This window comes from Rhinatrema bivittatum, chromosome 3, assembly GCF_901001135.1.
Source record: "Rhinatrema bivittatum chromosome 3, aRhiBiv1.1, whole genome shotgun sequence".
NCBI lineage: Eukaryota > Metazoa > Chordata > Amphibia > Gymnophiona > Rhinatrematidae > Rhinatrema > Rhinatrema bivittatum.
In genome coordinates, this window is record NC_042617.1 from 147,431,756 (window position 1) to 147,459,621 (window position 27,866).

General features: G+C 44.9%; 1 protein-coding gene across 1 annotated transcript in view; it reads right to left on the reverse strand.

Moving 5' to 3' along the window:
• The window catches only part of LOC115087096 (ADP-dependent glucokinase-like), a 45,357-nt gene that overhangs the window by 14,840 nt on the left and 2,651 nt on the right, over window positions 1-27,866 (reverse strand). The window contains exons 2-5 of the mRNA XM_029593825.1: window positions 11,651-11,810; window positions 10,402-10,592; window positions 9,657-9,753; window positions 9,208-9,344 (exon numbers count right to left, since the gene is read on the reverse strand). Of these exons, the coding sequence (XP_029449685.1) occupies window positions 9,208-9,344; window positions 9,657-9,753; window positions 10,402-10,592; window positions 11,651-11,810 (585 nt within the window). The remainder of the gene's footprint in view (window positions 1-9,207; window positions 9,345-9,656; window positions 9,754-10,401; window positions 10,593-11,650; window positions 11,811-27,866) is intronic.

The following is a 27,866-nucleotide window of genomic DNA, read 5'->3' on the forward strand; positions in this document are numbered from 1 at the left end:
TGGGCTTGCTTTAAAATGTTTAAATATTTGTCATTTGTATAACTCAAAGTCAACTTCAATAAACATATTTCAAACAAAGCAGTGGGACAAAGCAACTACTCTCATCCCCATCGCCCCTCACCTTGGGCACATCTCTGAAATATCAATGTTAACACAGAGAATCCCCTTGCCTGAATTAACCACTGAAGAAATACAGTTTAAAAATGTGCACCGACTCCTTGCACTCCCTACGCCTTTATCTTCACTGTAAAATACTAACACATCTTCATTAAGTTAAAAACAACATCTTAGAGATACCCTTAAAAAGTGCATTTTAATCCATTCTTTAAGGTTTTTGTGTCTCCAGAATATATTTTCCATTTTTAGATTTTCTCTCATTTTAAATTGTAGTTTTGTGGCTATTTGAATATTTTCAGTACCTCTAGCATCACTCAGTGTTTTAACTTGTAACATTAACATTCAACATTTGTTGTCCATTATACCTATCACTGACACATGCCCAGGCAAACAGAAGGGCTCTAAAATGTCTCAAGAAGAGAGAAGGAAAGCTAATCCAATATGGTTACAGCAGCAGGCTGAGAACTTGGGGTTCAAATCCCACTGCTTGCCGCTCCTTGTGACAGTCACTTCACCCTCCGTTGCCTCAGGTACAAACTCAGGGCCTCATTGACACAGAATGGGAGAAAGGCCTTTGTAAACCAGGTCCTTAGATTGTAAGCTCTGTGGGTACAGGGAAATGCCTACAGTATATTAATGTAGCTTGCCTTGAGCTATCAATGAAAGGGCGAGAGCTAAATAGAACAAGCAAGCATCTTGTTTTGCAGCCTGCATGTTCTACTTGATCCACTGGTTCCTCGTTGTGACATAGGATGAAAACCTTCCTTTTCACTTGTGATATAAAAAAAAAAAATCTCAGTTGTATACAGTACCTGAATTACAGCTCTCCTTGAGCTCAGATTTGGAAGAGGATAGTAATTAAACCTAAAATCCAAATTAAAAAAAACCAAACCAAAAAAAAAACCCATAGATATTTTGTTCTGCCACTCAATGAGCCCAGCAAAAAAAAAAAAAAAAAGATTCTCAAATGTATTTTACTTCACTCTGCATAAGGACTCTTCTCGCTGCCATAAAACACTGTCATATTGTTATTGTACGTGACAAATCTTCGTAGAATGAATGAGATTTTCCCTTCCCAGTATGCTGACCTTTGTCCTAGACTGCTCTCAAGTTGTTCTTTAACTTGTAATCTTAAAAATGTTATTATCTGCCTTGATGCTTGGAGACTTCTGGAAACCAGACCTGGGGGTTCTCTGAGCGTGTGTTCTCATGTTCAACAATTTAGTCTCCTTTCCCCAAACTATGCTGAAGAATCTTTCATCACTTTAATGTCTCCATTTTCTGATCCTTTTGGGAAACTAGTGAACTTGATATTTCTTCTTGACCTCAACTCCAAATCAGTTACATGATCTGCAAATTGTTTCAAGTTTTTATCCAGCTTATCAATTTTAGAAGACAGTGCTGTAGTAACGCCTCCCAGATCCAAGACTCAGTACCCCACCTCACCCAGCCAGTTCTTAATCTGGTGAAAATCATTATAAAAACTATATCAAATCCTTAATATCTCGAAAACCTGTGGCAATACATTGTAGAAGTGATTTTTTTTTAACATCTTCTAGGAACCCCGTGATTCAAAGTTTATGTGATGTGCACTTGCACCTTCCTCTGCCTCTGAGACAAGAGGATCTGCCATCTTATGCCTTTATCCAGAGGATTCCTGAGCCACGTGTGCCAATCCATGAAATATAAGCATCAGGGATTCTCTCCATGTAAGTTAGCGTGTAATTTTCAAGATTCAGCTCCAGTGATCTTGATTTATTCAGCTGGTTCTCTAAAGGAAGGGTCTTGAGTTGCCAGACTAAAAATTGCCCCCCTTTTTTTGTGTGTGTGTAAAAACGAGTCCCAGTGATTTTCAATTTTTATTTCTTCAATTCTTTTCTAATTTTTCCACTGACAACCCAAATTGAGCCTTTAGATCAAACTGAAATGTAAATATCTATCATATCACCCCTATCATTTAGGGCAGTGGTTCTCAACCTTTTTCCCATCGTGACACACCTGACAGGCCACGCTCACATGTGTGACACACTGCTCATTACAATTCACGGCGGAAATAAAAAGTAAAGGTCGGGTAATTATTTTGTTTAAAATGACACAAGGAAAAGATACATATTCTGTCTGAACAGAAATTGCATAAATAGTAAACATCCCACACCAAAACAGCACCAATTTCCAGCACTTAACAGTAACCACCTTACCTAAGAAAAGGCAACACTGAAATATTACACCAGGCCTTAAGACACCAATACATCTATTAGGAAAATGGACCAAGCCAGGCTGCTATAGAGCCCTACACAGAAACTATACGCCAGCAGAAAACCTCACCTGAATCACATGTGCTGACCCTCACCTAACAAAGAATAAAGAGACCAAATCGCATAACTAGAAGCATGCAGACAAAAACTGAATTGGAAACTGCAACAAGCCAGAGTCTCTGTATGCAGTGTAATAAAGGAAAAAAGAAACATCACCCATCCTTATAAAACAAATCAAGAAATGTAAAACCATACAATCAAAAAGAACAGATTGGGGTAGATTTTAAAACCCCTGTGCGCCGGCGCGCCTATTTTGCATAGGCCGCCGGCACGCGCAAAGCCCCGGGACGCGCGTAAGTCCCGGGGCTTGTCCGGGGGAGGCCGGTCCCAAGTCGCCCGGCACTGCGGCCTGTGCCAGGGGATGCCGGGCGGCGCGTGCAAGTTACGCCTGCTTCAAGCAGGCGTAACTTGCCCAACAAAGGTAAGGGGGGGATTTAGGTAGGGCTGGGGTGTAGGGTAGATAGGGGAAGGAAAGTTCCCTCCGAGGCCGCTCTGATTTCGGAGCGGCCTTGGAGGGAACGGAAGCAGGCTGTGCGGCTCGGCGCATGCAGGCTGCCGATTTTGCGCAGCCTTGCATGCGCCGACCCCGGATTTTATAAGATACGCTCGGCTACGCGCGTATCGAGCCATTTGTTCGCACCAATGGCTCGAACAGAAGTACGCGCACGCGTATTTTTTTGAAAATCTACCTCATTTCTAAACAGCTGATGAGTGGAATATCCAATAATTAAAAACTCATAAAAAATTTCTAGATACCAATAAAATATTTCAAAATAGCAGACACAAAGACCCAGTAATGAAAAATAAGGATACAAAAATGTTTTTGCTCTACATACCTGGAAACGTTTGATATCCAGGTGTCCTGAAATTGTTTTGAATTAGCAGAAGGAGGGGTGGTTTGCTTGGAACTGTCTCCTCTCTCTCAGTCATATACCAGCGCTCTCTCTCACACTGGCTCTCAATTACACACCTACACACACATGCTCTCACAGTCACTCACATATACACATGCTTTTTCTCATTTATATAGGCTCTTAATTACACATTTACACACATGCGGTCTATCTTTTCACACTTACACACAGGCTTTCAATCACACACATACATGCTGTCTCTCTCACACAGACTCTCATTCACATGCTTACAAACATGCTCTCTCTCTCATTTACACACAGGCTCTCAATCACATACTCTCTCACCTAAACCAGCTCTCAATCATACAGACACACATGCTCTCTCTCTTACTTATACACACAGGCTCTTAATCATATATACACATGATCTCTCTCCCACACAAAGGATCTCAATCATACACACACACAGGTTTTCGATCACAAACTTACACATACAGGTTCCCAATCATAAACTTACATTCATGTTCTCTCTCTCTCACAGGCAGGCTCTCAATCACACATACAAACACACATGCTTGCTCATTCACTCACTCTCCCTCCCTCCCTCCCCCCCCCCCCCCCGGAACTAGCGGCAGCAGCAGCCTCCTCCCAACCCTAACCTCCTTCATTTTCAGCCCTCGAGGAGGAGGAGTCCCACGGGGGTTGACGCTCTTCTTCATTTTCCTCCGAGCCGCGCTGCACATTCTTCAGACCACGCCTCTCTTCTTCGGGCCGATTCTGACCACACTAGCATGGTCTCTTCTTCCCATGCACGCACCCAATGCTCACCACTTCCTCTTCCGGGCTGCAGGGGGGTGGGGGGGCGGGAAGAAGAGACCATGCCGATACCGCTGACTCCAGCTGTCCTGCTGCATTCCGCCCAGGCTGACAGCATTTTAAGCCCAGGCAGAGGACAGGGAAGTGTGGCGACACTGGTTGAAAACCACTGAATTAGGGTATACAAGTTTAGATCTTAAAAGGTCTGTCCCCCATATGCTTTAGAACGAACACCATGGACCACCCTCTAGACCAGTGGTTCTCAACCCTGTCCTGGGGACCCCCCCAGCCAGTCGGGTTTTCAGGATATCCACAATGAATATGCATGAGAGAAAATTTGTATACACTGCCTCCATAACATGCAAATTTTCTCTCATGCATATTCATTGTGGATATCCTGAAAACCCGACTGGCTGGGGGGGTCCCCAGGACAGGGTTGAGAACCACTGCTCTAGACCAACTCAAACCAGTTTATATCCTTTTGACGGTGCTGTCTTTAGAAGTGTACCAGGTATTCCAAATGAGGTCTCACCAGGGATTTATACAGGGGCAATATTGCCTTCCTTTTTCTGCTGACCATTCTTCTCCCAATGCAGACAAGCATTTTTCTGGCTTTTGCCATCACTTTATCCACCTGTTTGGCCTCCTTAAGGATCTTCAGATACAATCACCCCCCAGACCCCACTCTTCTTTTGACCTTAGAATTTCACCCCAATATAGTACCTCTCCCTTAGGTTTTGTAGCCATTAAATATTAGCTGCCAGAGCCTGGATCATTCCCCGAGTTTCACTAGATCCCTCATTTTTACACACCTTCCTAGCAGTCTACCCTATTGCAGATTTTGGGAGCACTGGCAAAGAGACTAACCTTTTCTAACAATCCTTCTGCAATGTCACAAGAAAATGTTCAGAAGAACCAGTCCCTGAGGTATACAGTAATGTCCCCCTCCTTGGAGTAAACACCAATTACCACTACCATATATCAACTCCACTCAACCAGTTTCTAATCTAGTCAATCACTTTAGGGCTCATACCAAGTGCATTCAATTTGTATGTCGCCTAATTGGAATAGAGTCAAAGGCCTTACTGAAACCCAAGTATACATCTAGCACTCTCCCTTGATCCAACTGTCTGGTCACCCAACCAAAGAAAGTGATAAGATTTGTTTGACAAGGTCTATCTCTATTTATTTATTTATTTTATTTATTTCTTTTGTATACCGACATTCGATCGAGATATCACATCGGTTTCCAGAAAACAGGTTGAATAGAGCCGGAACTGCCCTATTTTACATTGTAACAAGAGAACAGTTGATTAAACAATAAATATAAGGAACATTGTAACATATGAATAAAATTAAAATTAAATATTAGATGTGGGTATATAGAAATGGCATATAGCCTATATACAATATGTACAATATGACTTGGTTATGAGTAGGGTGGGGGACAGGGAAAATAAAACCATGCTGCCTTGGGTCTTGTAATCCATTGGATTACATTGGACCATGCTAATAAAACCATGCTGCCTTGGGTCTTGTAATCCATTGGATTCCAGAAACTGCACTCTCTTCTGTTTTAACAGCGATTCCATTAATTTGCTCACAATAACCGTTCTGTAGTTCCCAGCCTCCTCTTTTCATAGAAGTGGAAGTTTAGGACCCATATCTGCCCATCTCCAATCCTCTAGAACTAATCCCTACTCTAAAGATGCAGTGGAGCTCCCTTAGTGCCCTAAGATATATCCCAGTCCCAATCGTCTTATTTAAGTTTAGTTAGCAACTCGCAAATGCTTTTCTGAAAAATCGATTGAGCTTTAACTCGCTTCCAATATTATTTGTGCTCGTTTTAAATGGTCCTGAAGGGTCACTAGCGCTTCTACAGTAAACACCAAACAAATATTTTGTTAAACAATTTTGCTTTTTCCTCAGCCTCTGCATACTCCTCCCCATCTGCAAGACTCACAATGCCATTTTTGCACTTACTTCTGTCACTAACATTTTATAAAAGGTACTTTCGCTTTGTTTCACTGTATTTGCTATTTTTTCTTCCATTTGAATTTTTGCATTCCTGACTACTTTCCCCGCTTCCCTTAGGCAACAATGTCTGGAAAAGCTATTTTTCTCTCTGTCTGTGACTTCTTGTAGTTCATGAACAGCAACCTTTTCAGCTACAATTGCGATAGCGAAGGTACAGAGAAGGGCTACCAAAATGATAAGGGGAATGGAACAGCTCCCCTATGAGGAAAGACTAAAAAGGTTAGGGCTGTTCAGCTTGGAGAAGATATGGCTGAGGGGGGATATGACAGAGATGTTTAAAATCATGAGAGGTCTAGAATGGGTAAATGTGAATCGGTTATTTACTCTTTTGGATAATAGAAAGACTAGGATGCACTCCATGAAGTTAGCATGGGGCACATTTAAAACTAATCGGAGAAAGTTCTTTTTCACTCAATGCACAATTAAACTCTGGAATTTGTTGCCAGAGGATGTGGTTAGTGCAGTTAGTGTAGCTGTGTTTAGAAAAGGATTGGATAAGTTCTTGGAGGAGAAGTCCATTACCTGCTATTAATTAAGCTGACTTAGAAAATAGCCACTGCTATTACTAGCAACAATAGCTTGGAAGAGACTTAGTTTTTGGGTACTTGCCAGGTTCTTATGGCCTGGATTGGCCACTGTTGAAAACAGGATGCTGGGCTTGATGAACCCTTGGTCTGACCCAGTATGGCATGTTCTTATGCTCTTAACCTAAGGAAAAGAGGATGAATGGAACAGCCTCCAGGGAAGAAGTAGAGGCATACATAGTAATGAAATGCAAAAAACACAAAAGATCCTTAGTGATGGGGGCATGAGGATAAAGCCAGAAATCAGGTAGGATCTGCAGTATTGTTGTAGCACAGAGGACAGGTGGATTGGCTGGATTTTGCAAGCTGTGTCTGCCAGCACATTCTATGTTTTTGATGCAATGGGATTAGCTTTGATGAAACAGGAAATAAAAGATACAAAGATATTTACTATAGTGACAAAACCTTCCTTTTATGATTTAAAAGGAAGTTACTCGGTGTGGAAACACAATTTGGCAAGTCTTTCCCCTTTGGTGTAGAAACTCCCCACCTGAAGTCTATGAAAACAGTTTCATGAATACGTGACCTCTGTAGCATATTCATAAAACTAGTGGTGAAATTAAAATGGGAATTTTTGCATACTCTTACAGCACTGGATACAGTGAGAAGCATGGATACATTTTCTATGACATTGGAATTAGGTAAATTGCTATGAGGAAGAAAGAGAAATCAAACGTCAGAAGAATTGAACATAGTCGAGTGAGGATCAATGCAAGAACTTTCCAATGTTGCTGCTATTGGGATTCATAGCAGGTTTTATTTTGCTTCATGAGTCTGAAGAAGAGTAAACTAGAGAGTAAAATGAGAGAATTTAGTTTTCTTGAATTGATAAGGGTTTAAGAAGGCAGGGATGGAGGGGTGGAATGGGGTGTACAGGTGACATCAAGAGAAGAGCAAGAAGTCTCCAAGGTCACAGAATGAGCAGCACTCACAGCTGAACAGTCTGTTCAAGGTCAAGGACGATGGGAAACTGGAAAGAAAGCCGTTCTGAGGAAAAGGACACCACTTTTCAAAGATAGCATTTGTTTTAATAAGTTTTTCTTCTAATTCTTTTCGTTTTGTCAACCATAATCCTATCTATTCCTGGTCACCAGCTGAAAAAAATCCACCACTATTGCACGGAGTAAATAAGATATAAACAAGCAAAAAACAAAAACAAAAAACAAACTCACAAATGGCAAGTATTTAGGTTATTTCTAACTGGATATTTCATGGTTAATCTTCCTCTATCAGGGTATGCTTACAGAATCTACCTTATAAATGGCCTGTGACCGACGGCCCGCAAATGCGCAGTAGAGCGCAGCTCTACTGCGCATGTGCGGGCAAGGACGTCGGTCAGAAAAAAAAAAATGGCGGTGGGGCCGCAGGAGCGGGAGGAGAAGTAGCGGCGCCGCGCGCGCGCGGTGCCGCTACTTCTCCTCCCCAGATCTGCCGGCAGATCTCGGGGGGGGGGGGGGTCACTGCTGCGCGCGCGGGAGTGACACCCCCCCAGATCTGCCGGCAGATCTCGGGGGGGGGGGGGGGTCACTCCCGCGCCCCCCCCCCCCCCCGAGATCTGCCGGCAGGAGCGGAAGGAGTTAATGGAGCCGGGTGAGGGTTGCGGGAAGTCGCGCTTACGGCGCCGGGAGGAAATGGAGGTGGGTGTGGGCTGCGAGGAGTCGCGAGTACGGCGTCGGAAGGAAATGGAGGCGGGTGAAGGGAGGGACTGAGTGGGAGGGAGGGAGAGGGGGACTGAGTGAGTGGGACTGAGTGAGTGGGAGGGAGAGGGGGGACTGAGTGAGTGGGAGGGAGGGACTGAGTGAGAGGAGAGGGAGGGTGGTGAAGAGTGAGGGGAGAGAGAATGAGGGGGAGGTGAGAGAGAGGGATGTAGCCCGTTTTAACGGGCTTTACGGCTTGTATAAATATAAAATATATCTGAACTCCGTAATGGTATATAGGCATAAGTGTCTTATTCAGATATATAGATCAGAGCCAATGAAAAAACAAACAGCTACTAAACAGTACAGCACATATACGAGCTGTATGTTCTCAAACAGCACATCACTGACAAAGACCGCACAGCTTGCTCAGAGTCTAAACATGTGTCCATGCCGAACAAGACCCATTGTTAAGGGAACATTCAAAGTGGTAGGACACGAACTTCTAAAAATGTACACTGGCAACAATCCCAACCTCCCTAAGAAGCGACAACCAGTCTGAAGCGCTCTTCAGTTACCCTGACAATTTGAGGTTAACTCATACATGGCTTCTACAAATGTTTGAAAGACTGAAATAGCACATGCTATTGACATAGAACAAGAGTTACTAACTACTGGAGAATATTTCCTTAAATTACAGGCCACTGTATTTCCAATGAGTTATAGGAATGGATTCAGATTAATATGGATAAAGCAGCTTTGTCAAATGACAAAAATGAAAAAAACCAAAAACCCCCCTTTCCATGATAAACGTTTGTACCATACAGTGTCTGTGACAGATCCTCACCTGCTTCAAATGGAAAGCTGTCCATCATCTGTAGGCCACCAATAATTAAGAGTGCTGGCTTAAAACTGTGCAGCTGAGAGGCAAAATCCTCCAGAGAATCTATCATGGGGTTGTGATCATCACTGTGCACTATGTACCTGAAATGAGAACAGAAGATGTGTTTCTCTCATGTTGCTCTGCATGGTGCCAAGCATTAACATAGCCTAGATAAGACAAAACCTGAATTTAATTGGTTTGAGTTCTGTCTGCCTACTGCAAACAACCACCTAGACTACTCGGGGCCTACTAAAAAGCAATCTGCTGGCGTCTCTCTGACCCTTCCCGGAGATCTTCCCCACTGCTAATCGCCAATTTCTCTGAGAATCCACAGGAGGTGACCGCAGTGGAAGAAAATCCTATCTGATGAGCCCTCTTATGATTCATTAACCTGAAAATACATATGAACTAACCTGTTGGCTCGCCCTGCGATGTAATCTCCCCACCTGGCACCAGTTGGATATTCCAAAATCAGATGGATGTCTGCATCATCCACTGGCTCCCCAGCCACTATACAGGAAAAGAAGGAGGATTAACCTTCAATTTGGATATTCTGTTTCACTTATTTTCCTTTCAGCTGTGGAGAATTTGTTTTTAAAAACCTGGAGAATGTACTCAGTTTTGAGAGAATTCTTGCTGTGAAGCACAGGGACACTGCATGAAGGAAGGAGGAAGTACCAGGTAAACAAGGAAAAAAAAAAATCAATCATAGAAATGCAAAGAAATCAAATGCTGAATACTTCCTGGGTTAATGTAAGGATAGTAACCTAATAAATGACAGTCTGCCCAGTTGAGATTCATCCCACTTTGGTCACATGCACATAAAATTTTCATATCCAATCCAACACAAACTCCCTCCTCCCCCATGTCTTATCTAATCAACCCTTTTTTTTTTTTTTTTTAAATCAATGCCCACCATATATCTGTCCCAAGCATGCTCAAAGTCTGTTACAGTGTTGGTCTCCACCACTTCTGAGAGGCCATGTCAGGTCTTGTCATCTTCAACTTTTGATTCTGACAAAATCAATACTTAATCCAGTTTGGGTTTTAAACAAGGTCTCCCCATGCAGGCTGTGCAGCAATGTAAGAAGGCAGCACTAGCAGAGAAACAGAAAAAGAGTCTCGGAACAACATTCCCTTACCTTGCGAGCGACATACCTGTGATGTGCTCAGCAAGAACGTTCATCTGGTCAGTACTCAGACGCCCTCCAAGAAGAACACTGCAGCCCTCCCGAGCTAGACGGTTGGCCATGACAGGAGCATTCCCTCCCAGCGACCAGCGCATCTCTGGCAGCCTCCTAGAGGCACCCACCAGCATCCTGAACAAAGTCTCATTGGAAACATAGCGCCTGGGAAGGGGGGAAAATAAAAATAAAAAAAACTCATCCCAGCTTTTTATTTGGTGGGCAGCTGTAGACAAATCTGACTGGAGCGCCACTGCCCACAAGCAGCTCACACGTTCACACCATCTGTCTTGCCAAACAAGAGAAATGAATATTTTCAACCAAAAAAATCAGGCTGAAAATCAAAAGGATGTGTTAGTGTTTCATTAAAAAGAAAAAGGTACCCAAAAGGACAAAACCAAACATGCTGCCATCATCTTAACATGTTTCATGGTTAGCAGACAGCCATTGCAAATTCTTTTAAGTATCAGTCTGGGTGCTATTTACCTATTTAGCGCAGTGGTCCCTAACCCTGTCCTGGGTGCCCACCAGCCAGTCGGGTTTTCAGGATATCCACAATGAATATGCATGAGAGAAAATGTGCTTGTTATGGATGCAGTGCATGCACATTTTCTCTCATGCATATTCATTGTGGATATCCTGAAAACCCGTCTGGCTGGTGGGCACCCAGGACAGGGTTGGGGACCACTGGTTTAGCATATGTGGGTGCACTACGCTGTAGAGCACCTATGAATGCAGTAAACAGCACTGATTTTGCCCACTGTGAAGAGGGCAATAGATCACGTGCAGCTTATCAAGCACAGTAAGCTCTGTCAGCGCGTCTGCTAAGTTTAATACTAGACTATGCTCAATCAGCATTTTGATAATGTTCTAAGAATTATGCATAAAGGATAATTGTAAATGCCAATATTATAAAACATCCATAAAACTAATGCACAGTTAGGTTTGCTTTAATAGAAGACATTAGGCGATCTTTCTGCCATCTGACATATGAAAGAATCCATCCTACTTTCACACTTAGTTTTTTGTTTTTTTTCATGTAACAGCATGTAAAATGTCAGCCAGAAGCCACCAACTTTCTCTCCCCTTCCCCACACAAATGCAACAGCCTTATGTATGAGTTAAGATATTACTACAGTGTCACAAAATCCAGGCCTCCTCCCTGAAGAACATATCAAGATAATCAGCATGCCACTGTTAACATCAGGCTGCAGAGCACTTACTCAGATGCGGCTCCAGGCAGGAAGAAGTAAGTGAAGCTCTCAGCCAGCTGCTGCTCCGTCTCAATGAAGTTGTGATGGATGGGAGTGCTGCTGGGTTCAATGCCTGCTTCATTCAACAGGGCCACACCATCTACGATAATATCTAAACAACCTCCAAAACCTAAAATGGGGAACAAGTAGCTCAGTGAAGATGGTTAATGTATGGCTGGACAATAGCCAAGTGAGACAGCAATCATGTTTATTGTGATTCTACGTGATCCAATATATGTTGCTCCATAGGTTATAAGTAATGCTTTAAGAGTGGCAATTAAAAAAAAAAAAAAAAAACCCCACAAAAACACAAACACCTAAAGTAGCTGTAAAGTTCATAGGTACATTTCCCTGCCAACTCTGCACCCATTCTCAAAGAGAAAGTAGTCATCTACATTCCTTATGAAAGTTGCCCCAGGTAAAGCGTACCTGCAGAAATTTCCATCTTCTTGTTCTGGCCTCCACCCCTGAAAAGCTATGCACATTGTTTCTCCGAGCCTGACCCAACCCTGGCAACAAGCTGTGAAACCAGTGCAGCCAGTGCAATTGTCAAAAAGGAGAAGTTACTACTTACCTGGCAATTTCCTTTTCTTTAGTGAAGGGTAGGTCAATCCCAAACGAGTGGGTTATGCACCTCTGCCAGCAGACAGAGCAAAAGCTGTCGTCATGGCTATACAGTCCTGCAGACATCAGCCCGCCAGTATTCTCTGGAAAAGCCAAACTGTGGACAAAACTGATTATACACGAACATTATTAGCAACAGGCAACCAGTCATATTTCTCAACCAATAGGAACACTGAGCTCTGCTAGATGTGTTCCTCCTTTTGGCTAAGGGCAAGTGAAGGCACTTACCAGCTGTCAACGAAGAGCAAGACTCCTATGCTGCATAGCTCGCCCTAAGAAAGGCTAACAACAATTCAAACACTGGTAGCAAAGGGCAGGTCTGGAATTGACCTACCCTTCACTAAAGGGAAGGAAATCAGGTAAGTAGTAATTTCTCCTTCCTTAGTGTTCGGGTAGGTCAATCCCAATGAGCGGGACGTGCCAAAGCAAATCTCGAAAAGGTCGGGAGGGTATCAGCAGTCCAGTCAATACTGCCTGCACAAATACGGTGTCCTCCCTAGCCCTAACATCCAAGCGGTAGTTCTTGGAAAAGGTGTGTAAATATGTCGCCGCTTGGCAAATTTCAGCAGGCAAACAAACGAAGTTCCGCCAACGATACTGCCTGAGCTCTCGTGGATGTGGTCTAATCTGTTTCAGTAAGGCAACTGCAGCAGCTACATAGGCTGCCATAAAGACTTCCTCAACCCAGAGGGCAATTGTTGCCCGCGTTACCGGTGCTACCCGCTTACTTCCACCATGGAGCACATACAGGCAATCAGACCTCTGCAAAGTCTTAGTCATGTCCAAATACCGCTTGACATCTAACACACACAAAAGGCGGTACTCAGTTTCATCTCTGTCCCTGTCCAAGGCAGGCTCAGAAATGGACATTCTAATGAAAGTCCAAAACCACTTTGGGCAAAAAGGAAGGCACAGTCTGAAGCTGAACTGCACCTGGAGTCATACTGAGAAAAGGCTCATGGCAGGAAATAGCTTACAGCTCAGAGACCAGACATGCTGAACAGGAACAAGATCTAGGCATCATAGTGGATAATACATTGAAATCGTCAGCGCAGTGTGCTGCGGCAGTCAAAAAACAAACAGAATGTTAGGAATTATTAGGAAGGGAATGGTGAATAAAACGGAAAATGTCATAATGCCTCTATATTGCTCCATAGCGAGACCGCACCTTGAGTACTGTGTAAAATTCTGGTTGCCGCATCTCAAAAAAGATATTATTGTGATGGAGAAGGTACAAAGAAGGGTGACTAAAATGATAAAGTGAATGGAACAGCTCCCCTATGAGGAAAGGCTAAAGAGGTTAGGGCCGTTCAGCTTGGAGAAGAGATGGATGAGGGGGAATATGATAGAGGTCTTTAAAATCATGAGAGGTCTAGAACGAGTAAATGTGAATCTGTTATTTACTCTTTTGGATAATAGGAGGATTAGGGGTCACTCCATGAAGTTAGCAAGTAGCACATTTAAAATTAATCAGAAAATTATTTTTCACTCAACACACAATTAAGCTCTGGAATTTGTTACCAGAGGATGTGGTTAGTGCAGTTAGTGTAGCTGGGTTTAAAAAAAGGTTTAAATAAAGTTCATGGAGAAGTCCATTAATCAAGTCTTCTTAGAGAATAGCCACTGCTCTTACTGGCATCAGTAGCATGGGATCTACTTAGTGTTTGGGTACTTGCCAGGTACTTGTAGCCTGGATTGGCCAATGCTGGAAACAGGATCTGGGCTTGATGGACCCTTGGTCTGACCCAGTATGGCAATTTCTTATGTTCTTATTGCTACCAGAAAAACTGGTATTCAAGGAAAGCAGCCACAAGGAAAGAGTAGGCAGCGGTCGAAAGGTCAAACCTGCCAAAAACTCTAGGACCACATTAAGGTCCCACAGAGGCACTGGAACCCGCAAGAGGGGACAGGGGCAAAATGATGCTTAACTCCCGGCAGAAAACGAGACTTCTGGGTTGACTCTTCCTCTAACACAAGCCAGGGCTGCAACTTGAACCTTCAAGATGTTAAGGGCCAAACCCTTAAGCAGTCTTGTAAAAATTCCAAAATCAATGGAATATCCACTTTGAGTGGTTGAATAACTTGCTCAGAACACCAAGCCTCAAAGACCCTCCAAACTCTATCATAGGCTAGAGAAGTAGAACATTTCCAGGCCTGAAGAGGAGTGGAAATTACCACATGCGAAAAACCCTACTTCAACAATAGAGCCCTTTCAATGGCCGCACTGTAAGACAGAATCAACCTGTATCCTCATGCAGAATGGGTCCCTGACATAACAGATCCATCCAAGACATGAGCCTGAGGAGACTACCCACCAGAAGTCTCTGGAGATTGGCATACCACAGCTTCCGAGCTCAATCCGAAGCCACTAAAAGGTCAGTGTTGGCTTGACTTGCAATCTTCTGGACCAGCCTGACTACCAGAGGCCAGGGCACCACGTGGCCACTCCTGAACAAGAGCCCTGATGCCCAATGGTTTTGGGTCCCGCCTGGAAGCGTGGAACCTTTGCGTGTTGAAGGTTGCCAACAGGTCTAGATCCAGTAGGCCCCAGAGGTTCAGTAGGAACAGAAAGTCCTTGTTCACCTGCTCCCACTCTCCTGAGTCCAAGTTTCTCCTACCTAGGAAAACAGACTCTATTGTCCTTTCCAGCAATGTGCGAGGTGGGTATGCTTAGGAGATGCTGCTCTGCCCAGACCACATGCACATCTATCTCCTTTGACACCTGTTGATTCTTGGTTCCACCTTGATTGATGTAACCACGGTTGTCACATTTTGGACATTATGCAGACTGACTGAGCCTCTAGCTGCTCGGTGAACCGCAGGCATGCAAACCAAACCACTCATGCCTCCAAGTCTGTTGATGTTTCACTACCGCTCTGCTGCATTCCAGTGCCCTTGCACCACCAACTCCTGACAATGAGCCCCCCCAGCCCTGGAGGCTCACATCTCTCATGAGTACCAACCAATCCGGCATCACCAGAGAAAGTCCATTCCTGAGATGGGATGCATATAACCACCAGTTCAACTGGGATCTCATGTCTAACGGAAGAAGCAACCTCACAGCATAGTTAGAACATAAGAACATGCCATACTGGGTCAGACCAAGGATCCATCAAGCCTAGCATCCTGTTTCCAACAGTGGCCAATCCAGGCCATAAGAACCTAGTTCTGCGACTGCAGACTCCAAGAAAAAACAAGGTGCGCTGAAGAGGGCACATATGTACCTTCGCCAAGGGAACCACTTCTAATGTGGCAGGCATCATCCCCAGGACCTGTAGATAAGACCAAACTGTCGGACGAACAAAGTTCCTCAGGGATCAAACTCACAGCATTAACGTGTGGATCAGAGACTCCAGAAGAAACAAACACTCGGCCCTGCCTGGTACTGAATCAAATCCCGAGATACTGTACAGTCTGAGACCGCTGCAAATTGCTCTTGGCCAGATTCACCACCCAGCCTAGTTCCTGTAGCAAGGAAACCATCCTGCGGGAAGTGTGAAGACTCTCTTTCAATGTCTTGGCTTGAATCAACCAGCCGTCCAAATAGGGGTGAATTAGAATGGCCTCTTTGCGATGGGCCGCCACCGCTACCATCACCATGACCATGACCTTGGAAAAAGTCCTAGGTGCTGTAGCTAGTCCGAAAGGCAAGGCCTGAAACTGGTAATGACATTCCAGGACAGCAAATCAGGGGAACCATTGATGTTCCTGCCAGATGGGAATATGCAGATACGCCTCAGTCAGATCCAGAGACATAAGGTTCTCCCCTGCTTGGGCAGCCATTATGACAAGAGTGCACCATTTCCATCCTGAAATGCATAACTTGTAGATGACGGTTAATGCCCTTGAGAATCAGTAGGGGTCAAAACGATCCTGCCTTCACAGGCATACAAAATAATTGGAATATTGGCCAGTATTTTGCTGATTTTTGGGAAGGGGAATTAATGCTTTCAGATTCAACAGCCATTGTAATGTCACTTCCACATCTATCCTCTAAGGGAAGTTGCATGGTGAGACCATGAAGACATCTGGAGGAATACAAAGAAATTCTAGAGCATACCTATTCTGAATCACTTTGAGAACTCATTTATCCAAAGTAATCTGGACCCACCTGTGATAAAACTGGGATAGGTGACCACTTAACTCCTGCACCACAAGGTGAGCCCACAAACCTTTACTGTGAAGACCAAGGTGCTCCACCTCTGGAGCCCACATTCTTTTGAGGACCTTGGGGGTGAAAGTACTGGACCTGCGAAAGGTATGGGATCTCTGGGAAGAACCTCCCCTATAAGGCCAAAAACGCTGGTAGTCTCGGGAGTGGCCAGTCACCCAAAAAGATCAGGCAACAGGTTTCTTGTCCTCTGGCAATTGAAGGACCTGGGTCTCTCCCCATTTACTTGCCATTTTTTCAAATTCACTGCCAAACAAAAGCAAGTCTGAAGGGGAGCTTGGCAAGGTTGGGCTCTGAAGTAGTATCTGTGGACCAGCTGCATAGCCACGGCTGCTACCAGGCCACAATAACTGAAACATCTCCTCTGGCGGCTGTGCATACCAAGTCACAGCTCACATCAGCCAAGAAGGTGGCCCCCGATTCTACCATAGGTCCAAGATTGAACCCAGCGCCACTAGATTCTTGACAAAGATGCAAGGTAGCCCGAGCTATCAAGGTGCAACAAGAAGCAGTTTGCAAGTTCATTGTCACCGTCTCAAAGGCTTACTTCATGATAGCCTCAATCCTCCTATCCTGAGCATCCTTCAGTGCTGCACCTTCCTCTACCAAGATGGTGGTACATTTCATGACAGAACATACTAAAGATTCCACCCTAGGTTTACGCAATTGCTCTCTGGCCTGCGGGTCCAAGGGGTATAAACCCACCAAGATGCATCCCCCTTTAAGAGACACCTCTGGCGCACTCCATTCCATACCAATCAACTCCTGGATAGCATCGAAGAGGGGAAAGAAACAAGAAGCTTTGTGCAGGGTGACCAAAATAGGATCCTTCTGTGTCCCCAAGGAATCAGGCCCTACCATGCTGAGGGTCTTCAGAGTCTGAGATATCAAATGCAGCAACTCATCTCTGAAAGAAACTGAGAAGAGTTTTATATGGCTCCAAATCTGGGGGAATGCCCCCTTATTCATCAGGAGAGCCACTCCCATCATCTGTTTCATCTTGATCGACCAGCATTTGAACTCTGTCAGACCACTCTACGCCATGGCACTTGACCATGGAGACAGGTGGAGGAGCACTCAAAGTGCACGGAGCTACCTTAGTAGGCACTGCTGCTTCAGAAGACCAGCCCTGTAGAAATGTCCGCAAAGCCTTGACATCAGCTTTTCCTCCATCTCTATCTGCTGGCAGAGGTGCATATCTCACTCGTTGGGACTGACCTACCCGAATGCTAAGGAAGCCCTTTTAACCTGGGTAAATGGCTTCAGAAAATTGCCCTCTAAACAAAAACACTCTAGCTAACTTGGAAAGAGTTATTTTACTAATGTATATCTGTAAAATCTTTATTTTGAGGTTTTGTCCTTGAAGTAGTTAAAACAGATATGGCAAGCTTGATGTATCTGTCCATCTTCCACAAGAGCGACAGCACCTACTCATCACCACCACCCTGCAGGTCACCAGTTATCCATTTCTTCACCCTATCACTTCCCCATTGTTGGAATGGAATCAGCCTGTTTTCACTCACCTCCTGTATGCCTCCAGACCTCCATATCTTGCAGGCTGCTGCTTTTTCACCCATCCTCCACTCTATCAGGCCTATATAGAATGGTGTGCTCGGCTGAGCGCACCATTTAGCCCCCCGTTTGGCCGCGTGTTTTACATGCGCTATTATTACCCCTTATACTGTATGGGGCAATAGCATGTGGAAAACACGCAGCCAACCCCCCTCCACCCCCCCCCCCCCCCCCCGAAAGTAATAGCGCTCATCACATGCAAATGCACGTTGATGAGCCTATTAGTTATTACCCCGGAATACTGAAAGTAAAGTGTGCAGCCAAGCTGCACATTTTACTCAGAAATTAATGCCTGCCAACTATAGAAAGCACCGGGAAAGCAGCGATATTAAGTCGGAGGCACCAAAACTTAAAAAAAAAATCTGCCTGCCAGTCAGCAGGCTCAAAAACGGATGCCGGTAAAATTAAGCGGTTGTCAGACCCACTGGCAGCCGCCGCTTCTGCTAATAAGGAGGCACTAGGGACGCGCTAGGGTCCCTAGCACCTCATTAGTGCGGGCCCTAATTTAAATACAAAATCGCGTGCCCAGGAGAGGTGCTTGGACGCGCGTCGGGAGAGCGGGCGCTTGCCTCGGAGCACAGCTCTCCCGCAGGTCTTATTGCATCGGCCTGTATGTAGGCAAGAATATTTCAATGGGTTTCAATTGAAGCTACACATCAGGTACATCACTAGGAAATAAAACCTATGCATGGTAGCTGGATCATACAAAAAAAGAAAAATTACATAAAATTCTGAAAACAAAAACATTTTTACTGTGATCATCAAGCTGTTGCCTTTGCCTCCGGTACCACATGCAATCAGCCTGGGCTGATGGTAGTTCCTCCTGAAGCCCGTTTAGCATTGGTCATGTGGGGTAAACGTTAACTAGAGATGATTTATGTCAAGTAATGCTGGACTTTGCAAAACTGAGGGAGATAGTGGGAATTAGGCAACTCAGAAAGCACGCTGCTAATTATTAACTATTATACAAGGCTTTCTGAAAAGGTAACAAAATCCAGGTAATAAAAATAGCTCTTTTTCTATTTAAAAAAATGTGTTAATGTTATTGTAGTATGAATGTTTTTTTTTTTCTTTTGCTGCAAGGTACACACAACACTCCTTCAGAACAGGGATGACTAGTCTAGGCTAACTGTGTGAAAACTGAAAATGGCAACCCTCACCCCATCTCGACAGCAGCTCTGGCACAACACTCCCTCCTTTGCAAGTGGCAATGACTGCATCACAGAATGCCTCTCTCCCCATCCAAACACTTCTCTAATTCATCCATCTGCCAGTATCCCCTCTTCCCTGTTCTCTTACCCCCACTCCTCTCTCCCCTTCTTTTTCTAGTCTCCCTTCCTCTTCCTCCTTCCTGCAGACTGATCCTTCACCTATTGCCACAGACAGAAAAGCCACCTTCCTTATGCACAGTATCTCCGAGTTTCCTGCTTGCAGATATTATATGGAAGGTTGGGGGAGGGAGCGAGCAGTGGTGCTCCCTTGAGCACGGTTTCCTGTGCACCGCAGCCCTCAAAAATAGACCCTGGCTGTGATTATACAGAAGATCAATGCTACTCTAGTGCTGTAGGTCAAAAATTACCACAGAAGGCAATCCCTAATCTACCTGTGACAAATAGGAATCTACAAGCATACTTGATAAAAATTACACATCACTTGAATATGATAAACCTTTTTGACCTTGATTTACTCCCTTTAGTTTGAACTTTTAGCATGCTAATCTTAGTTGCATTTGCTCTGAGCAAGACAGGTAAATCAATTAAATGTCAAAAGACTAACAGGAGGGAATTTACCATCGAGTGGCTTGTGATTCAGATGTTTTGCATTCGCAGTCTCATCTGTTTTTCTTTTCCTCTGTGAGCAAAGGTGACAGAGGTAGTCATCACTTGGGGGGGGGGAAGGGCAACTTGAAAAGCACTGTCTTCGAAACCTACCATGCACCTCAGCTCAAGACCCACAACACACCAAACCGCCATACAAGCAGCTAACAATGCTATTTATCAAAGTTGCTGCATCAAGTGAATATTTAAAGAAAAACTAAATCCCCTCCAAAGAAAATCTCTTGGTAGACATTTGACTAGTGAAAGCAGAAGGGACAAAGTGGGGTAAAAAGCATCACTTTAAATGGGTGGCGAGTGCGTCAAGTACAAAAAAGGAGCAAGACTGGGGTCAGGCCTAGTGCCTGTCACCAGCTACAATACATCCAGATCTGCTCAGAGCTGTCCCTAATAGTTACAGGACAGATGTTAGACCTCACATCGCTGCCGATCACAGCATTCGGACAGTGGATGAACACGGATGCATGAACCTGTCTTTTGTGGTTACCTGCTTGTTGGTCAGGCCAGAATTGGAGCTATTAACACCAGTCATTTTAAAAAGGTCCATTCCCAATGCAATCTTCTTACTGCGTAGCATAGCACAAGAGTTCACAAGGCAGCTCCTGTCAGATTCCTACAAATTTGTGAATCCTGCTACACACTTTGTCATGAACTTGTAACAAGAACATGATTAGAGAGACAGGGCAGTAAGATGCAGGCTTAAGCATTTTGTACTGCAATGTAAGCATCTGCTGCCAAGCTAATGTATTAGGTTGCTTTATCTCTGCTATTGTCTACTCTTGTTGAGGATACAATATTGCTGTGCTATCATTCTGATTCAGCAGTTAAAAAAAAAAAAAAAGCTTTTTTTTTTTTTAATTCCATAATCATTTGTCAAAGCCTAAATGGTCCTTTCAGAAAGGCATTAACTACAGCTAGAGAGGAAGCGAGGACCTGCCAGCACAAGCTGGAAGAAATCTCGACTTTAGAGTGAGTCTTCCTCCTGTCACTGGCAATTCAGTTACAAAACTGGAGCTGGACGGGATTAAAAGCAACAGGCATTCTCCTGTCTCCCCTTTGCTTTTTGGAAGATTTCACGTAGTCCTGGCACCGGGGCTGGTTCAGCAGCCTTGGAGAGGTCTATTCACAAAAGCAGTACAGCTCAATGGTCATGGTTCCAGAAAGGAGCCCCAGTACCCAACCAGGTGCAAGAATCTTCCTTGATGGGGGGGGCTAGTACCTGGGGGATTTTTTATTTTTTTAATAAAAGTAAAATATCTTAACAATCAGCAGAAACTGGCTTCAAAACACCACTTCTCTGCTACTGGCACATTCCTCTTCAGCTCAGCAGAAAGCTCAAATATCAAATGTCACTTTGTTGTCCCACCTGCCTCTTCTACAGAAAGGCAACCACCCTTCCTTCCAAAGCTGACTTAAGTGTCTTATAGTCTGCATTATACAATAAAATTTGTTCTAAGCAGATTATACATTGTAACATTAAAAAAAACAAAAAAACCCACACCAGGTGAGGTGTCTGTGATGGTTTAGGGGCCAGTTTCGCATGTAGAGTGAGACGTATGAATAGTACAGTACAAGCTTTCATCTTTTTGAGACTTTCCTCACTCCAAATGACTTCAAATCTTCACCAAGTGTACTGTGCTGTTCGTACGTCTCATTCTACGTGCAAAACTTGCTTCTAAACCCTAAAGCACCACCAACACTTCACCTCGACTTATTAGGTGGCCCTCCAATAGAGATATCAATAGGTGCACACAGTGAGGCCCTCCCCAGAGACTCTCTCTCTCTCTCCCCCCCCTCTTCCCCGAAGCCCACAAATGGCCAAAATGCAATTCCAAAAATTTATTGCAAATTGCATTATGGCCATATCGCACAGCCTAATGCTAGGAAAAAAGGTGTAGTTATTTCCGGAGTTAAAACTGTGAGCTAGCATGAGTTATGCTATCGCACAGTGCGATATTGCCCCCAATTTAACTAAATCCTGCCCAAAAATCCTCCTCGATCTGCCCCCCCCCCCCAATTTGGAATTTGCATCGTGCATTACCATACTTTTCGCACGCGTTAACGCCAATAACGCATTTCAATTAATGATGGGGCAAGTGATAGAGGAGAGAACTGCAAGATTAACCTTAAACCCTTGTTATACAAAGCTTTGGGCTAGCTGACAGAGGGGCACCCCTTAAGAATTTTCCAGTTGTGCAAAAAGAACAGAAGTACACTGCTCCTTAACAAACCTGGTAACAAGGCAGGACAAAAGTCTCTGTTTCCTCACAACTGTGATGCAAGCTTGCTCCTGTGGATGTGTACATTATCTATAAGGCTCCCGGGAGAAGCCAGTCCTAGAGAACCCGACATTGCCATGGGTATGGCGCTCACAGTCTATCTGTATTTGTTTCACCTGGTAAGTATCTGGCTCTTTTGTCAAGCCTTATCAATAAATTGGTTAGTAATTAACTTCTATTTTGTAGAGTGGGAGCTCAGGATCATAAGCAGCTTTTCAGCCTCTACAAAAAAATAAAATAAATTACACTCTGTACTTGATTGCCCTTGTAAATGAAGATCTTGAGTGAGTTATTTACTGGTTTATGGCAAGAGATCCTATGGACACTAAGATATTTGAGAATACCCCATCTTACAGCTCTAATTATCTCGTCTTCAGCAGTTACCCAACTAGAAGAAAACAAGGGCTGCCACTAAAGGATCCTTTGGGCAGGGTAGTGTAACATCTCAAAAAGCCAACACCCTTTGCGCAAGACACAAGCTATCATTACACAACTATCACACCAAGGAGTTATTTTCAGAAGTCAATCGAAACCAATTTTACGAGACAAAATGGTTCAAAGTTACTGCTGATCAAAATGCAAAACTAGTCAAGCAGTACATGTGCACTATCCGCCTGCAGCCAGCAATTAGAAGTTATTTAGCTACAAATAATAAAGTGCAATTTGCTCACTGCTGCACAGCCCAACAAAATGTGATGGCAGTCCACATGTCTGTCAAAGCATGCGGCACCCGAAAGAAAAACAGCTGTCCCCTGAAAAGTGGCAAGAGGCAGGGCGCCCCGATTACATCGAAGCAGAGAGCAGGACTTTCAGTACTGGGGAAGGGGAAGTGGTAAGTGGAAACATTTTCCACCCACAGGAAGCTCTTGACATATCTGTCAAACTTGTCAGTGTTTGCTTCTCAAATACAACACATTAAACACAAAACAAAAAAATAGACATTCTTAAAGGTTACCCATGGGTGTGGGACTGGCTCTCTTCTCTGGACAGGATTTCACCTTCCACCAGTGTCTCTCCTCCTGGGTCTCAGCACTTCAGCTTAAACCAATCTGCTGGTTTCCTTTTGTGGTCCTTGCTTGCATCTGTCCAGCTATGCCAGTGGGAGGCAATTCCAGACCTCGAGTGCCACAAACAGGTCTGGTTTTCAGGATGAATATGCATAAGACATTTACATACAAATGGAGGCAGTGCATGCAAATCTCTCCTATACATATTCATTATGGATAGCCTGAAACCAGACCTGTTTGTGGCACTTGAGAACTGGAGTTGCCTACACGTGTGCAATGCAGTTCAGTTCAGTTCTGCATAATGCGTGAGAATGTGTCTGCCAATAGGGACTGACAGCCTACATCACACACAGAGGGGGCATGTAGGGCGTCTTGTTCAGCCGGGGATACTAGGTCACAGACAAGGAGCTCATAAGAGACATTCTTTGTTGCTTTGCAGAAGAATGCCTAAAAATGAGACAGGTTAGATCGCACAAAGCACTCAAATTCACAGCTTCTGTCCATTTATAACAAGATGATGTTTTGGGAAATAACTGCAGAGTACTGCCTGATACTTGATAAATATCTAAACAGAATCAATGCAAGTGTGGTGGTGGCCAGGTTGCAGATATTGAACTAAGAGGTACATATATGAAAAATGCATTTGCAGGCTCCCTCTGAATTTTAAAGCAGGGCCTGTTTTATAGATAATGAGGCCCAGAGAAGAAAGCTGGGATTGAGGCCCAGAGAAGAAAGCTGGGATTGAAGCCCAGATCCTGTCCCCATGGCTCATGCCCAGCCACTTTCCCTCCTGCCCTTCTTCCCCACCCACTCCTTCCTGAGTGCTCTCACTTCTGCCCCAAACCCCCCATGGCCCCTTCACAAGTGATCACTCTCCTGCCAGCACTTAACCAGTGTTTACTAAAATTGGTTCTATGGATGTCACAGAAAGAAACTGCATTTGCAATTGAAGCCGATTTTTACTAGCACAACACAGAATTGTGCAGAGTTCCTGCAGTACATGAAATTTCTCAGAGCCGAAGATAGCTTAAGGCCAAATGGGGCCAGAGGTGTCACTGCCTTAAGGGCACCGTAATACCATGCCAGTCCCATGGGTCTGGAAACGGTTGCAATGAGGGGAGGGAAAGAGGCGCAAGGAGCACCCGTCCTGGGTATTTCACCTCTATGGGCCTCATCAGCCTGCTGCCCTAACTCCCCACCTCTGTCGCAGACCCATGAGCTCCCCCCCCCCAAAAAAAAAAAAAAAAAAAAAACAGCTTGCCACCGCTGCTGCCCTGATCCAGAGCCAAAAATGTGAGTTAGTTGCTCTGCTCTCTCCTCCCCAGGGCCAAGCACAAGCCAGAAGAAGAGCTGGTGCCTTTCCCTCCCTCCCATGCAGTTCAAAGCCTAAGATTCCATTTCTTTTCAACCATGTGGAGCTCCTTAGACATTTGAGATGCACCTCATGGTTCAGGCTGCGAGCCAGGTGGGAAGAAGGGAAGGGTCCCATACCCACCCTTCTCCCAGCTCGGGCTGGGCTGTGGGAAGGAAGGAGAGGAAAGCAGCACCTGAGGCCGTGGGGAGACACAGCAGGGACTAGGGGTTAGGAGGGGGGGGGGGGAAGAGAAGCAGCTGGGTAGTTGGGTTGTGGGTGCATGGGGTTTGGGAGATTAGCAGTGAAGGATTAAACAAGGGGTGGGATATTGGGTGAGCAAGGACTGGGAGTGAAGAGTGGCAACTGATGCATGGGTGGGTGGGAAGTGATGACAGAGATAGGGGGTGGGTGTATGGGGACAGGGGTGGGCAGAACAAGGGTTAAGTCTGAACGGTATAAGAGTGGGAACTGGGATTATGCCTGAGGATGTATAGAAAGGGAGCGGGTAGTGAGAGCAGAGGATATGATATGCAGCTTGGGGATGTTCATGGTGGGGGTGTGAGATGGGGGCTTGAAAGGTGAGGAATGAGCAAGAGATGGTGTCAAAGATCTGGAAGACTGGAGAGGAGGTGAAAGAGGAGGAATGGGAAGTTGGGTATGGGTAAGAGAAGAAAGGGACTAGAGCAGAGCTTCCCAAACCTGTCCTGGGGACCCCACAGCCAGTTGGGTTTACAGAATATCCACAATGAATATGCATGAGTTATGGAGGTATGATATTCTGCTACTGTGCTGTGTCTGTGTAGGGATCTGTAGCAGTCTAGCTTGCTCTGGTTTCCCAACTGGAGGTGTATTAGTGTCTAGGGCCCGGTGTAAAATTTGTAGTGCTGCCTTTCCTTAGGTTGGATTATTGTAATTTGAGTCCTAGGAGTCAGTGATGCTTTGTATGGCAGGTTTGTATACACAGGTTTGGAATATGTTTTTGTTTTGCTGGGATTAGTTATTTACAGGCCAATACAGTAAAGTGCGGCCGCGATTACCCTGCTTCTAACCCGCTTTCTACTCACAATTTGGCCGCGTTAGTCCAACCTGCGATTCACTATCCCTTTTAACCCATCCTTACCGCCTCTTTAAATCAACGGGTAACCCTTTCCGCCCGCGGCATGTATATGAGATGTAAATGATCGAATTAGATATTCCCTCCCATACAGTAACACGCGCCCCGATTATCGCTTTTTAAACCTGCAGTTTTGCCGCGCGTTTAACCTGCTAATTTACCGCCTACCCCTACCCCTGCGTTAGTGTGGAGCGCCAGGCAAGCCAAGACAAAATTTCACGGGCCATGGAGCAGCCCCACTTCACTGCCTGACCCCCTCACTCCCCGGGACAAGACCGAAGTGAATCGGGCAAACTTTCCGCCAGCCCCCGCTCACCTGCCCTGGCCGCGTCCATGGGTGCCGATCTCCCGCGCTGACAGCTCCGGAGCAGCCCCAGTCAGGCAGTGAAGCGGGGCTGCTCCGGAGCTGTTGGCGCGGGAGATCGGCACCCATGGACGCGGCCAGGGCAGGTGAGCGGGGGCTGGCGGAAAGTTTGCCCGATTCACTTCGGTCTTGTCCCGGGGAGTGAGGGGGGTCAGGCAGCCCTTCTCCTGTATCCATTTCCTGGTACCTGTCATTTCAAATGTCATTTGAAATGACAGGTACCAGCGCACCCAGGATACTGTATAGGCGCTGTATACAGCTGTATACAGTAAAATGGATTGCGCTTCATGGACGCTTCTTGGACGTGGCTGGCATTTGGATGCCATTTAAATACTGTATCGAGCGGTATGTCATCCGAACTGTGCGTGCGGCAAACGCGGGTGCGCACGGCACTGCCGCACTCTTTCTACCGCGTCCGTACTGCATCGGCCCGTTACTAAGTGCCTGGTAGTGGAGAGTTTGTGTTGTATTACTGAGGTGACACCAGGATTTGTATATGTATGTTGTCCACAACTGCCTTAATGGGTGAAGTACAATTCCAGTCCTTGAGAACCACCAACCAATCAGGTTTTCAAGATAGCCTTAATGATTAGGCATAGGATAAATTTGCATACAAATATTGGAGGCCCTCAAAGACCTGAACTACCCACACCTATGTTAAGGTATAATTGTGTATTTCAACTGTGGTACACAAACTTAAAAAAAAAAAAATAGTTGGGCAGTGTATCTGAATTCCATATTAATATAAAGTATTTCAGTTATGTAAAGTTTGTGAAATGCTGTAGGTCAAAGAGAAATCTTAGGTTAGGATCTATGCCCTTGAGTAAGTCCAGTCTGCTGCCCCCCAGCGTGGGGAGTGTGTGTGCTGCCTGCACAGAGTAGCCTGTGGCTCCACCTCCTCTCACACTCGCTTGCATGCCACCACCATACAAGGCCTTTACTTTCTCACTTTTATTTATTATCAGGCCAATAGTGTATAGTGCGCTCGATGAGTGCACCGTTTACCGTGCACTTTCAACATGCATCTATTACCCCTTATACTGTAAGGGGTTTAGCGCATTGAAAACATGCGGCCAACACCCCCCCCGAAAACTAATAGCACTCATCACATGCAAATGCATGTGATGAGTGCTATTAGTCAGTCTCCGGGATACTGAAAGTAAAAAGTGCTGCTTCGCAGGCGTTAATTTCTGAGCAACCCGGAAAAGTGTACAGTAAAGCAGAATACACTGCTCTTCTGTACACCCTCCAACTTAATATCCTAGCAATATTAAGTCAGAGGAACCAAAAAATTTTTTAAATTAAACAAAAAAAATTTTTTAAATCTGCTTGCCAGTCAGCAGGTTAGAAAAATGGACACTCAATTTTACCGTTACCCGTTTTCCTAACCTGTGGCTGTCAGTGGGTTTGGAAACTTATGCCGGTAAAATTGAGCGTCGATTGTCAGAACCCGCTGACAGCCACTTCTACACTAATAAGGAGGCGCTAGGGATGCGCTATTGTCCCTAGTGCCTGCTTATTAGCGCAGCCCATCATTTAAATGGTTCTCTGATCAGCTCATTTTTCGCACCTCCAACAGACCAATTAGAAATATTCACCAAGCGAAATTAGCTGTCCATCCACTAAAACACATCAAACACGTTTCCACCATAGACCGATCATTCTCTATAGCGGGTATCAAAATCTGGAACAACATGCCGTTGGACCTGCGTCTTGAATCCTGTCACAAAACCTTCAAACAAAACCTTAAAACATGGTTGTTTGAACAAGCATTCACTCTATGAATCTCATCTAACCTAAAAATTCAGCTATCCCTTATTATTCCTCACTGGCTCCAAGTTCTTTTCCTCGCATTTTGTATTTACA